The sequence below is a fragment of the Aotus nancymaae genome, unplaced genomic scaffold (genome assembly GCF_030222135.1).
Source record: "Aotus nancymaae isolate 86718 unplaced genomic scaffold, 86718_ANA_hifiasm-v0.15.2.pri h1tg000016l, whole genome shotgun sequence".
In the NCBI taxonomy this organism is placed as follows: domain Eukaryota; kingdom Metazoa; phylum Chordata; class Mammalia; order Primates; family Aotidae; genus Aotus; species Aotus nancymaae.
The window spans coordinates 68,880,623-68,894,163 of NW_026988428.1; the positions used below are offsets into that span (position 1 = coordinate 68,880,623).

The 13,541-nt window shown below is 46.0% G+C and overlaps 1 protein-coding gene across 8 annotated transcripts in view; it reads left to right on the forward strand.

Annotated features, from left to right (window-relative positions):
* Window positions 1-13,541, forward strand: part of CRACR2A (calcium release activated channel regulator 2A) — a 141,402-nt gene that overhangs the window by 77,470 nt on the left and 50,391 nt on the right. For all 8 annotated transcript variants that reach the window (XM_021671346.2, XM_064377530.1, XM_021671348.2 and 5 more), the window contains 2 exons: window positions 388-534; window positions 13,410-13,500. In XM_021671346.2, coding sequence (XP_021527021.2) covers window positions 388-534; window positions 13,410-13,500 — 238 coding nt within the window. The remainder of the gene's footprint in view (window positions 1-387; window positions 535-13,409; window positions 13,501-13,541) is intronic.

The window sequence follows — 13,541 nt, forward strand, 5'->3', positions numbered from 1 at the left end:
ATGAAGGACATGGGAGAACGGAAGCAGCAGAGCGAGATGGGGAAGGAGGCCAACATCGGAGTCAGACAGCCCCGAGCTGGACCCCTGACTCCATCAGTTACTGCTGGGTGATCTTAGACAGCTTGTTCCACCTCTCTTCACCTGCTTCCTCATCCGTAAATGGGGTAATTGCAGCTCCTGCCTCGTAGGGTTACTGTGAGGACAAGATGAGCTGATATCCATGAGGCTCCTCGCATGCAGCAAGCCTTCGGTCCACGTTAGCTACGGTCATCTTTATACTGATTCTGACGGCACTGTTTCTGGCTGTCAGTTTCCTATCTGGGAGCCTCTGTATTTCCCATGAAGCCTCATTTCCACACTTCCACATGAACATCTCTTCTCTTGCAGTGAAAGTGATGTCAAGCAGCTCTGGCTGCAGCTGAAGAAGGATGAGCCTCATTTACTATCCAACTTTGAAGATTTCCTGACCAGAATCTTCTCCCAGCTCCAAGAAGCCCATGAGGAGAAGAACGAACTGGAGTGTGCCCTAAAAAGGTGGGTACCCCAATGTCAGCCGCTTTCTGTAACTATATGTGAAAAAGAAAGACACACAGTGCACTTTCTCTTAGGTCTTCTGCCAAAACATTCTGTGATGACTCCTTATTGCTGTCTGCCGAAGTGGGGACCAGGCCCCATGTCTCTCACGATATATGTATTTTAAGCTCTCCCTCACCTTTATAAGCTATATGGTAGGCCGTATTCTAAATACTTTTCATACACTAGTTAATTTAGTTCTCACCACAATCCTTTGAAATAGGGACTGGTTATCATTTTGCTCATTTATTATCTGCACATTTTGCAGGTGGGGGGATGGAGATCCAGAAAGGTTAAGTAGTGTGACCCGGAAGGCACAGCTTGTAAACAGCAGAGCCAGGACTCGGGGTGAGCTAGCCAGGTGCCCACAACCAGAAGAAAAATCACTCCGCTTGCCTCCAGGCAGTAAGGCCCCAGCATACTGGGCCATCCCCCAGTGCCAGATCGGTCCACTTTGCAGAGGGGGCGTGTGTGGTAAGGTGATCTATAGTCCTGCTGAATGTCCCTCTTCCTGGCCACTATCTCCCTTCATGGCCTCATGTCTCTTCGTCTGCCCTATTTGCCTCCATGGCCTCTCCAGGAGACAGGACCAGGCAAGTTAAATGACATCTGAAGAAGCTGCTGAAGAACTGAACCAGAGTCAGAACAGGCACGTGTATCACAAAACTGAGGCAAACCTGCTGGATACCAGTCTGTTCATGAGAATTAATGCATGGTTATGGGTGCTGTGCTGTTCATAGTTCTTTAACAGCTTTACAGCCATGAGCTTACATCTTGTGAACATGGCCTTAGATGTGGTATGACTAGGGATGGTTCATAAACTTGAAGGTGAGGCCAAAACACAGGGCTGGGTTTGAGTAGAGCTTGGAAGTATACAGAGGAGGCCCTGCCCCATGCCTCTGCTGTGAAATCTGGCCCACATCCAGAGATTTGCTCATATTCTGTAGGAATCCTCAACAATCCCATGGCTAGGCAGTTCCACAGACCACTTGCTTCTCTATTCAGACACTTCTAGCAAAGCCTGGAAGGCAGTTTCAGAGTCTATGCTGAAATGGTCTTAGAGCAAGCATGCAGCCTCTAATTGGACAAGAAGAGATCACCCTGTGTCTTGCTGTGTAGATCATCTATTGATACATTATTGTCAGTCCCGTCTCCTTTTCATCTTGTGCCTCCCTGACCTCAACTCTAAAAATAACTTGTTGAGGTCCATTGTGTATACACAGATCTGGGGAGAAAAGACTTTTAGGACTCTGCATTATGAGGAAGTTGAGGCCCAGTATCATTGGGGAAACATGGTTTGGCTGCAGGATTGTTAAGAGCATTCTGGAGAGAGGCTCCCAAAGTTCAGAGAAGGAAAGGATTAAAGTGTATATTTTTATGTAGCCATTTCCTAATTAAGAATTAGACAGAACTGAGTTTGAATACTGATTCTTTCACTTACTAGCTGTGCAACTTAGGACAAGTTGCTTAACCTCCCTGAGTCTTAGCTTCCTTATCTGCAAGATAGGGATAGTATCCATCTCACAGAGCTGTGAGTATTAAATTAGATAATGCATGTAAGTATTTGGAACAGTGGTGGCACATAAACATTCAATGAATGTCAAAATAATAATTATTAATATTTTAAATAAGTATCTTTGTCAGTCTTAGAGGATTTGTCTGGCTGAAGTAGAGAGTTTGAGCCTCAATATAGTCAGAGGCTAAGTTTAAGGATCCCTGTATCCTTCCAGGCAACAGCGTAGAGATTTGCTGCTCAAAATGTAGTCTGTGGACCAGCAACATTGGCATCACCTGGAAACATCTTGGGAAGGCAAAGTCTTGCCCCCAGCCCCACTGAATCTGCATTTTAACGGGATGTCCAGGTGCTTAGCGTGTAACTTTGGGAAGTAGGAGACTGGGAATCAGGAGTCCTGGGTTTGAGCCTTGTATGGCTTTGCAACCAGCTAGCTCTGTGACTCTGCTCGAATTTCTTGGCCTCTCTTGAGCCTTGGTTTTCCCATCTGTAAAATGAGGGGCTAGACTAGTTGCTGACCCCACTTCACCCCTTCTCCCCTCTGACCCCAGCACTGATCACCTTGGAGGAGCCACAGCAAAAGTCACGTGGCCTCTCCCAGAGGGGAAGGCTTGAAGGCTTTCTTCTGTTCTCTAAGGAGATCATTGCAGTCTGAACCAGTGGGCAATTACCCAGCCTTGGCCTGGCATCTCATCTGCAGGACCTCCTCTGCTGGCCTGCATCCCTGCAGGAGTAAACAAGTGCCCCTGACCTGCTGGAGAGCTGCTTACCCCTGGCATCCATCTTTAAGGGCCCCTATTAGTGTTTTGTCCTCATTTCATGATTGCTTGAAATGTTGTTGAGATAAAAGTCAAGCCGCTCTTGGCCGCATGTGCAAAACCAGCTCAGCCAAAGTTTCCAGCCTCTCCGTGCCCATCCTCCGTCAGTATCCCTGCCAGCTGTGCCTGTCTGGGGTCAGCTAATCAAGGCCCGCATCAGGCTAGGGAGTTGTGTTGGGATTGGGAACTCACTGAACTCTTTGGCCAGTCCCATTCCAGAGGTATTCTCTGGATGCAGAACCAGAGAACTGCAGACTGTAGTGAGCAGGGCACTGAAATTGGAGACAGGAACTGGCACTTACCAGCTGTGTGACCTCAGGCAACTTGTATTACCCTCTGTGCATCCGTTTCCTTATTGGCAACATCTGATATCTTGTATTAGAGCCTCTTTTAGTCTCTTCTATTTTTTTATAAAGAGGTGGGTCACACCTTGCTGGTGGACCTATCTATAAGGGCACTTGCAGCTCAGACATCAGACAAGAGGCTGGAAATCCCAACAGGGTGTAGGATATGAAAGTGGGATTATTTGAAAATGACTCAGGGTGAGGTGAAGTGATTCTGAGACATCTAGAAAGTGAGTTTGGAGGTGTGAGGTTATTGGTGGGAGGGACATTTTCAGGTCTTGGAGATGAAGTGGGAGGAAGCTCTCGGGGATGGCCTGATTTGGGATGGAGCCTGGAGGAATCCCACGGAGAAGAGTCGGTTCTGGTGAGCTGTGAGAATATCTCCCAGGTGCCTCCACTCGCTTACTTTTCAGTTCAGGGAATGACATTTCAACTCCATCTGGCAAACGCCTGCCTATCCCGGAAGCTGGAGATGACAGCTCAGGTCAGGACGGCTGCATGTCTGCCCCAGGCCAGGCACCAGGCGGAACATAGTCTGTGTGTTACCAGCAGCTAGCATCGAACCAGCACTCCCTCCATGCCAGGGTCTGAGTTAAGCAAAGGGAACATAGAGTCCCTCTCCTTGAGGAGTTCACAATCACACTGAGGAGACAGCGCTTAGATGCATGGAAATTCTGCGCAAGACAGACCAGAAAATCCTCATGCAAATGAAACATTGAACAGCTTTGCCATGGGCAGCACAGCTTCTAACTTCTTTCTCCTTGTGCAAACCACACACCTTGTTTCTTTCTCCCACAGGGCCAGAGAAAATGAGGCTGACCTCTGGGGGAGTCCGGCCTCATGCAGGTTAGGCAGGACACACACTCCCCGTCCCTAGCATCCCAGGCTGGGTCATATCCCCCAGGTCACAGTGTGGCTGTGAGTGGAAAAGTCCCACCCCACCTTCCTCCTCACATTCACCCCCACTTCCTAGGAGGAATGAGGTGGCAGCTTGAGGTGGCAAGCCCTTGATAGCTGAGGCTAGGAGAACCCCTCAGAGTGTCCTGGGGCATCGTTAGAAACAACCCAGAGTCCTCCTCACTCACGGCCATGAATTATTTTTTAACCTGCATATCAGAATAAAGGCAGGACCATTCAGTCTCCCACACCCTTGTCCTTTAGCACAGAGGTTGAAGAAATTTTGGATTTGAGCCCCTTCTGTGCCTCCATTTCTCTCCAAGGAAGGGAGGTGGGACTTCCACTGAGCAAGTCCCCTCTGCATTCACAGTGCAGACGTGGAGAAGGCTTCACACTTTAGCATAAGGGATACAGTATAGATACTGGGAAGAACTTAGAGTTGGGAATTTCTTTGCCATGGAGAGCATCCCCTGCATTTACCTTTTTCTGGAAGAAAAGCTGAGATCTCCAGGGGACGTAGAGCTGTGCTGTCTGGAGGCAGCAGCAGATCCAGACTTTTCACCAGAACCACTTCGGGATGCCAGAGGTCCCACCCCAGCGGGGGCCAGTTCCCTTGCTCTGAGGTGGTGGCTTAAAGTCTGTACTTGTAATGTATGAGGGTGAGGCTAAATTAGGCATATCTGAGAGGGATGCTTTGAGCTCTGAAGGAAAGTGCTTTCTAGATCAACGGCCAGCTGCAGGCTGTGCTCTGGGAGGGCTCCATCTCAATCCTCTGCAACTCCGTAGGCTGGGAATACCACTTGGCTGCCTGTTTGGCATCATTGGTTGACCATACTTGGCCTTGACAAGTTTAGCAGCAGTCCCCATGCCCTCCTTGGAATCAGCTCCTCTCCATGTTTTTCTCTTGCAAACAGCAGACTTCTTGAGACTTTTCCAGTCCAGAGTCGTCTTCTGTGATCACGTTCATTCTGTGAGCATGCTGGGGCAGGGGGTGGGAGGGAATGTGGGTAACATGGGAAGTGGGAGTCCAGCCCCTCGCATAATCTTGCCTTTCTTTGGCCATGGCAGTGTGCACTGTTGGCCTCATACCTTGCTCCAGTTCATGCTCACTCCCCAGTTGATGGATTCCAGATGTAGTTTGGAACACTGACAATTCTAAATGCAAATGTATGGAGTTATCTATTTTACAACCTAGGCTGCTGGGCCAGACATTGTAGTGATGTGAATGGAACCATGGGACCCGGAGTCAAGGCCAGGGTTCCTCCTCCTACTCTGACCCTTGGCAATTTGGTCACTTCGCTGCTTTGACGCTCATTTTCTTCATTGAAAAACAAAGGCGTAGGGAATACTTGAGCTTTATAAGCTTTCAGTCTGTGATGAGAAGGAGGGAGTCTCCTTCTCTTCACGTTTGCCTTTGCCCAAACTTTGCAAACCAAGAGACATAATTGATCAAACCACTTCCCCAAAAACACACGTGAAACCAGAATAACAGCTCCCAAGGCCAGTGGCCATTTCTGAAACTCTGCCTTGAGTTCAGTGAGCTCCTGAAATGTACATAAATTGTAGAGAAATGCCATTTCCTCTCTCCAAGGTCAAGCCTACACTTTTATTTATGAAAGGCAGAAGCTACTTTTGTCTTGAAATGATATCAGCACACCCTGCCTACAAACTAGGCAGGGGAATGGATGACTTTCTAAGACATTCTGAAACCCCAACAGATTTTATCTAAAAGGGAGAGCAAAGGAGAGAAGAAGCAGGAAAAAAAATATTTTGACCAAGCAGTGTTCCCCAGCAGGAAGGCCTTGGCCTATGCGCCGTTAGCTGGAGCTCTAGTGATGTTGAGTATTAGTGCTTCGCTCTGGCATAGCACCTTAACACTCCGTGTGCAAAGTACTTTGTGAAGGTTAATTAATTTTCACAGTTACTGTGGGAGGCTGCAAGGATACCTTAGTGCTAACTGCATCTCACCTTCTAGTTCCCTGCAAATTATCTGTAAAGGCCTCTCAGAACCTACGCTTTGTATTTACATTAGAATCATGAATTCTTCATCCCTACATCCTTCTCACATATCCTGTCCTCCTCCCATCCTTAGCTCCCCAGTAACCCAGCACCAGACATACATGTGAGAGCGCGCACACACACACACATACATACACACACACACACACACACACACACACACACACACACACAGCCATACTTTAGAGAGGGACATTTGACAGAACCAGATATCTTGGGTGAGGATGTTTAATCCCCTGAGCTAGACCTGGGTTTTCAATAGGACTCATTCTTTCTGATCCATCACTGCCCTTATGGCATCTTCAGTATCTCACTGTTACTCTATCCCCTCTGCTGTTGAAAATCTCCCTTTTCTGAACTCAGCTCTCCTTTACTTTCCCCTGAGAACTCCACCATGCTCCTCCCCACCACCAGAGCAGGTAGCTTCCTTCACTTTCCCTAGCAGGGCTCTGAGGTCACAGGATGACTGTCAGCCAGAACCTAGGAGGGTTCTTTTGGGTCTCTCTCATGGTGCATGGCTTCTTCTGTCTGTTCCTTTCCTCCCAGCCACTATAGCTTATAGAGCTCGATATTCTTATGCTAAATTCCTAGTGTACAGAGAGTATAATTTCAGCCTAAATTATTTTGCCCAGTCATACTGTAAGAAGGGCTTAATCAACACTTTTTAATGTTGGTGGCTGTATGGACTTCTCTTTCTACACTTAGTCTTATCTACACTTAGTCTACCGAGCCTCCTCAGGTTTTATCCATCCCTGTGTCTTCTGTCCCCAAATGCCTCAGCATTCCTGCACACATTTCTTCACTCCGTGTTCACCCAGCTGCCACTTGATTCTCCACCCCCCAGTTTCTACTTGACCCTTGGCTGACATCTGAAGGAGCTATAGGGCAGTGACTCTTCAAATGGGGTCCCTGGCTCCTGGTAAATCAGAAAACTTATTTAATTAGAATTTATTAAATGCATCTTATTGTACTAGACACTTCCACATGCACTTGTATGTGTGTGTGTGTGTGTGTGTGTGAGACGGAGTCTTGCTCTGTTGCCAGGCTGGAGTGCAGTTGAGCCATCTCGGCTCACTGCAACCTCCGCCTCCTGGGTTCAAGTGATTCCCCTGCCTCAGCCCCCCGAGTAGCTGGGACTACAGGCGCATGCCACTATGCCCAGCTAATTTTTGTATTTTTAGTAGAGACAGGGTTTCACCCTGTTGGCCAGGATGGTCTTGACCTTATGACTCACCAGCCTCAGCCTCCCAAAGTGCTAGGATTACAGGCATGAGCCACCACTTTTTTTTTAAATTGCATTTTAGGTTTTGGGGTACATGTGAAGAACATGCAAGATTGTTGCATAGGTACACACATGGCAGTGTGATTTGCTGCCTTCCTCCCCAGCAGAGCCACCGCATTTTTTAAATCTTCACAACCTCTATCTAAAGTAGGTATTACCAACTGATTTTTCAGATATAGAACTCTTCAGCCTTACTGAGGTAATGTGACTTATCCAAGACCAGAAAGTTTGTAAGTGTCAGAACCAAGACTTGAACCCAGACCTTCTAATTCTGGATCTAATGAACTTTGAGGTAACCGTACCTGTGTCAGCAAGGGGTCTCTGACCTGGACTACCCTGAAATATGCCAGAAGAACTACCCAGCCATCATGGGGAAAGAAAAGGATGGGGAGGATATATATTAGTGCTCATGACTGTTGCTAAGTCTGGCTCCTCCACATACTTACCCTTCTGTTCCACTGAGACTCGTGTCTCTTCCCCTCATTCCTCTTTCATCTACCTCTTTTTCGTCTCTCCTTTGTTATGTAACTCAACATGATTAGGGTCAGATAGTAGAAAATGGAATAATTAAATAGATACTACTTGAGTTCTGGGAGCAGGGTGAAGAAGAGTGTGTGTGTGTGTGTGTGTGTGTGTGTGTGTTTTTGAGACGGAGTCTCGCTTTGTCACCTAGGTTGGAGTACAGTGGCATGATCTTGGCTCATTGCAACCTCCACCTCCTAGGCTTGAGTGATTCTCCTGCTTCAGCCTCCTGAGTAGCTGGGGCTACAGGTGTGTACCACCATGCCTGGCTAATATTTGTATTTTTAACCAGAGAAGGGGTTTTGCCATGTTGGTCAGGCTGGTCTTGAACTCCTGACCTCAGGTAATCTGCCCACCTCGACCTCCCAAAGTACTGGCATTATAGGCATGAGCCACTGTGCCTGGCCAGCAGGAGTGTTTTGAGAATGGCGACGAGAAGATAGGTTGAATAGCTATGCCCACATGCCACTACTTATCAGAGATCTCTGCTACAGATTGTTGTCCTCATTTTGTCTAACATTTTTCCAGTGATATGAGTAAAGGAAGATAAAAGGGGAAAGTTTTGTAGTAATGAAAAAGTTCTATCTGTAAAGAAGATACAACATGTATTAAGCTTTATGCACCAAACAACACAACAGCAGGATACATAAAGCAGAAGCTTTTAACAAACTTGCCTCACATTTGACACATTAGTCAGGCAAAAGTACATGAAGTATATAAAGTATTTCATACCATCAATGAACATGCTTTAGAGATGAATATAGAATTGTGTGCCATACAATTAAAACATACATATATATATACTCCTCTCATAGAAGTTACGCAAAAAATGATCATGTTTGTGGCTACAGAGGAAAGATGACCAATAGATTCCAAAACCATTCCTTACTATAATATAATAAAACTAGAAACCAATATTTTGTACCTTTTAATAAACTAGACAGTTTATTAAAAGGTACAAAACTTTATTAAACTAGAGAGTTTAAATAACTCTCAGATAAATTAAATTATAAAAACCAACATTATAGGTTATTTAGCCTACATCCTGATTGAAGATTTAAAATGTCAACAAAACTTGGAAGGTCATTGAATACACTAGAGGACCAGCTGAGAACTGATGGCATAGTGACAGGCTGGAAAGATGGATTAGAACTAGCAAACGGAAAATCTAACAGAACTCCATCTGAGCTGTTGCTCTGTGTTAAAAATACCAATGGCAGAAGCATGCAGTGGAGGAGATATGATTCAGTAGTACCATCTTTAAAACAAAAACGATCACACAGACTACGATTTAGAGACTTTAGTTGATGAATGGGTTCAGCATACATCAACTGTTAATGTGTCTGCCAAGAAAAGTTAATGGGGTTTCAGGCTGTATGGCTAGATGTGCAGCATCTAGAATGAGAGAGGCAATAGTCTGCTCTAATCTACACAAATCATACTCATACACTGGGCATTCACTTTGGCACTCCCATAGCTTGAGAAAGATCATTAGAGCCCATTTGAAGAAGTGTGAAGGGAATTGTAAAGGGACTTATAAAAAAACCACGTGAGAGACACAGTTGGAGGAAGTGGAGAGGCTTGACCTGAACCCAAGGCAACTCTTTGAAGTCTTGACGCTGTTCTGAAATACATGAAGGCTTTTATGCAGAAGAGTAAGGTCATGGAAAGACAGATTTCTGTGAGCTGGAATATCCCAAAGATGAAATAACCACTTAGAGAAACAGCAAGTTCCCTATCACTGGGGGTATTCTAACCTAGTGTAGTTAAGTACTTGATATGATATTGTTGCAAGAATTTTAACACTGGAAAAACAGGTGGTTAGATCAGACAAACCTTCCAACTCTGAAATTCTTCAACTCCTGTGGTATCTAGTATTCCCTCAAAATGGCCCATGAGCCTCTGAGTTTGGTACTCAAAATTGTAAATTAAGTTTTTATGGGTTTTTGGCATTAACATTTTGAGTTCAGGCCCTGTGGGTGACATAAATGCCTGCATGTTTGTGACCTAATTGAGACAACACGAATCCAAATGAAACAGTTGTTCAGGACTATTTAAGATTAATTGTTAAATGATCAAAGGAAGACATATGCTGTCATCAGAGTTCAGAGAAGGGGTCATGAGGGTTGGAATAGATGGCAAAATCTTCACAGAGAAGACCTCAAAGTCTGTTTATGTACATCAGGCAGTATAAGTGGTTTTAGAAATTGTGGCAACAAGGATGTATATGATAAGCAAAGATGATGAGTTGTCCCTTTCCCCTGATGGCAGAATGTGGCGAGCCTTGCTGGAACGTGACTCACCATATGTGCACGTCTGTTTAGTGTCTCTTGCCACCACTTGCCACCACTGCCCGCACAGCCACCGTGGGGCTCCTGCACACACAGGCTCATGGCTCTGCAGCTCCTGCTCACACACAGCCTGGGACTCTAACGGATTGGTCTGACAGGCATTTTTATTGACTGAGCTTTTTCTTCTTCATCTTCCCAGTTGCATCAGGCTTTCCAAACACAGCAGGTCTTTTATCTTTGAAACCAAGACTCTCTTCCCCTTGGGTAGCACTGCCCTTTGGCCTCCACCGCCCATGATTATAATGACAACAGTAAATAATCTCTGACATTTACTGAGGGCTCTGTGGTTCTGACACTTTTTACATGCACTCTCATTTGTTTGTTCTCTATGACAGTGTAGGGAGGAACACAGGCAGGCAGCACCCCAGGGTGTGAGGAGGTCAGAGCACTTACTCAAGGTCACACTGAGGAAAGGCACTGGTTCTGGGATCAGAATGCAAGTCTTCTCATCCCTGCACTGGCTTAGTGACATGACCAGTGTGAACAGGACCTTAATCCTCCCCATTCCTGGGATTAGTGTGTTCTAGCCCAGGCTTGTCAGTCAGTCAAGCCTGGAGAGTCTCACTGCAGGCCAGCTTTCTAAAAGCGTGGTTCCATATGTGAGTCTGGTTGGGCCCAGGATCTCTGATGCCCACCTGGAATCCTAGGGCTTCTGTGCAATGGGTCCAGCCTATGTGAGTGAGAGCTAGGAGGAGGCACTCTTCAAAGACTATATCTTTCTGCCAGTTGTTTTTTTAGTGGTTTGTAAAATAACTTAATTCACATACCAGCAAGCTGGTATGTGAGCATAAAAAACACAGAGTGTTTTAATTCAATCAAATAAAACGTAGACCACATTTAATTACATTACAGAATTAATGCCTTGCATGGTTATTAGAAATAAATGGTAAGCCGTTTAGATGAATAACTTTATATGAATTGCTTTAGCAGAGCCAAATCAATGTTTAAGTTTTTCTCATCTTACTTTATTAGTTTTACAGTATTTATATAGCTGGAATCTTGTCTGAAGTTTTCCTTGATATCATTTACCATCTAGCGTCTGAGTTTCTTCAAACACAGGAAGATAATTCTGGGGACCAAGAGAAGACATCTTGCTTTCTGAAACGTCTTTCAAACTGTGTCTATTTCTGTCACTGAAGTATCAGGGTCAATAGCATGAGCCTTTTTCCTTACTTTCCCTCCAAGGTTTTATTTTAATTCTTATGAGTTAGCTCAGAGCAAGAGTAACAATCCCAGACATCTGTCATTTAACAAGAAGAGATTTCTTACTCTTAGCCAAAAAGAGTAAAGGATGCGGGACATATCCATTAAGACAGGGTCCCAGCTTGTGGAAGTCTGGAAGGACTGTCATCTCTTGCTGAGCCCACTGTGAGCCATTATTGTGCAGTCACTCAAAATCAAGTTTCTGGTCTTGAGGGTACAGCCAAGCAAGGGAACGCCAAGGCTGTGCCCTGTGATGAATGATCCTGACCATGGAGTCGCGCACACTGGTCCTTTGTCTGGGTCAGATTTGTGGTTTCTGTAAAGCTGGAAGGTTGCCAATCAAAATGGCTTCTGTTCATTGTTCACCTGTGCACATGGTGAAAATGCTCTCCCAACAGGTAGCAAGTCAGAAAGGGGTGGAAATTGGGCTGTGGCAAAGCCTTGGGCAGCAGAGATCTGGTCCTGGATTGGAGGCCCAAGTGGACACGGGAAGTAGGGGTTAAAATGATGGAGGGCTCAAGGGAATAAATGTATTCCCATCCTTTACGTTTAGTTCAGAAATCTTCCTAGTACCTCTTAAAACCAGGGCTGTTTCCTCAATTATTGAAGTCTCTTAAAGAAAGAGCATGGTGGGCTTGCCACCATTTAAGTTTAGAAGGGCAGGGGCCAAAATTTTTTTTTTTTTTTTGTGTGTGTGTGTGTGAGAGAGAGAGAGAGAGAGAGAGAGAGAGAGAGAGAGAGAGAGAAAGACTGTGTGTGTTGCATATTCACAACAGGGCTTGAGAGTCACATTAGCCTGTTCAAGAGCCTGGCGTTTCCTTAACACGATGAGGAGAGGGTAGGGAGTAGGGGCCACAGAGAGGTTCTTTCACTGCATGGTCAGCAAAAAAGGTATGAAAATGCAATTACCTGGGAATGTTAATAATTTGGAATGATAACTCCCAGTTTCAGTTCCATGCTAATAGCAGATTTTTCCTATTAGAATTTGGAGGGGAATTAGAAGGCGGATGTATCATGAGGAGAGAGGGGAAAACAGAAGGGATGACCTGCAAACCTCATCCCCATGTCTGTGTTTGCCTTCATGGCTCTATAGAAGCAGAGTGCCTAGGTACTCATTTTCTGGCCTGCAGGACTCTTCAAGTGGGGAGAGGATGCTGAGAAGGAGAGTGGGGATGAGGACATCTCATTGTCATCTCCATCCTCCAACCAGCCTCGCCTGCTCACACTGTCTGCCTGTGCCCTGGAGCCTGAGATGGCACGGGCACTAGACAGTGTGCCCTTTGCTTTTGGTGAGGGGTGTGAGAGCTCTCGTTGTCATCATCACGGAATCTCTTGAGTCTCATGAGAAACATGGATCACACAAGCTCAAGCATACAGGGAGAGTCCTCTGACACTGCAGTGTCAGAAGGTCCTGATGTAGACAGGCAGAGAGAAAGCATGCAAACAGGGACAAGATAAACCAGGAAACTGAACAGGAAAGAAACCCACACAATGCAACTTCAGGTAGTCTACGAGCGTGGGATCAGTGGCAACAGGCATGATATGTCTGGCAGAGGCCTGTGGGCCTGTGTTAAAATAAAGTAAAATAGAGGGAGATGGTCCAGGGAAGCTTCACCAGGAACATAGGGATCTTCTAGGAGGGATGGCTGGGGGACGGGAGGAGGAGCGGCCACGTGAAACCTACCAGTTGTAGGGGTAGGTCCCACAAGGCCTCTCTGGTCTGCATCCCTTGTTGGGTTAGCCGATCCTGTAGCCTTGGCCATCTGACCCATGCTATCACCCCCATACCCAGGGCTGCAGAGTGGGGGACTGGTGTCTGAGTGCCGAGAGCTGCCACTGTGGGATAGGGGAACCTCAGTGCAGACTCTCCTTTTGCCACCTCTATAGGAAAATTGCGGCTTATGATGAAGAAATCCAGCATCTCTATGAGGAGATGGAACAACAAATCAAAAATGAGAAGGAGCAGTTTCTTCTGAAGGTAAGTGTGCACTTCCCAGACTTGCATATCTGCTCTATCTC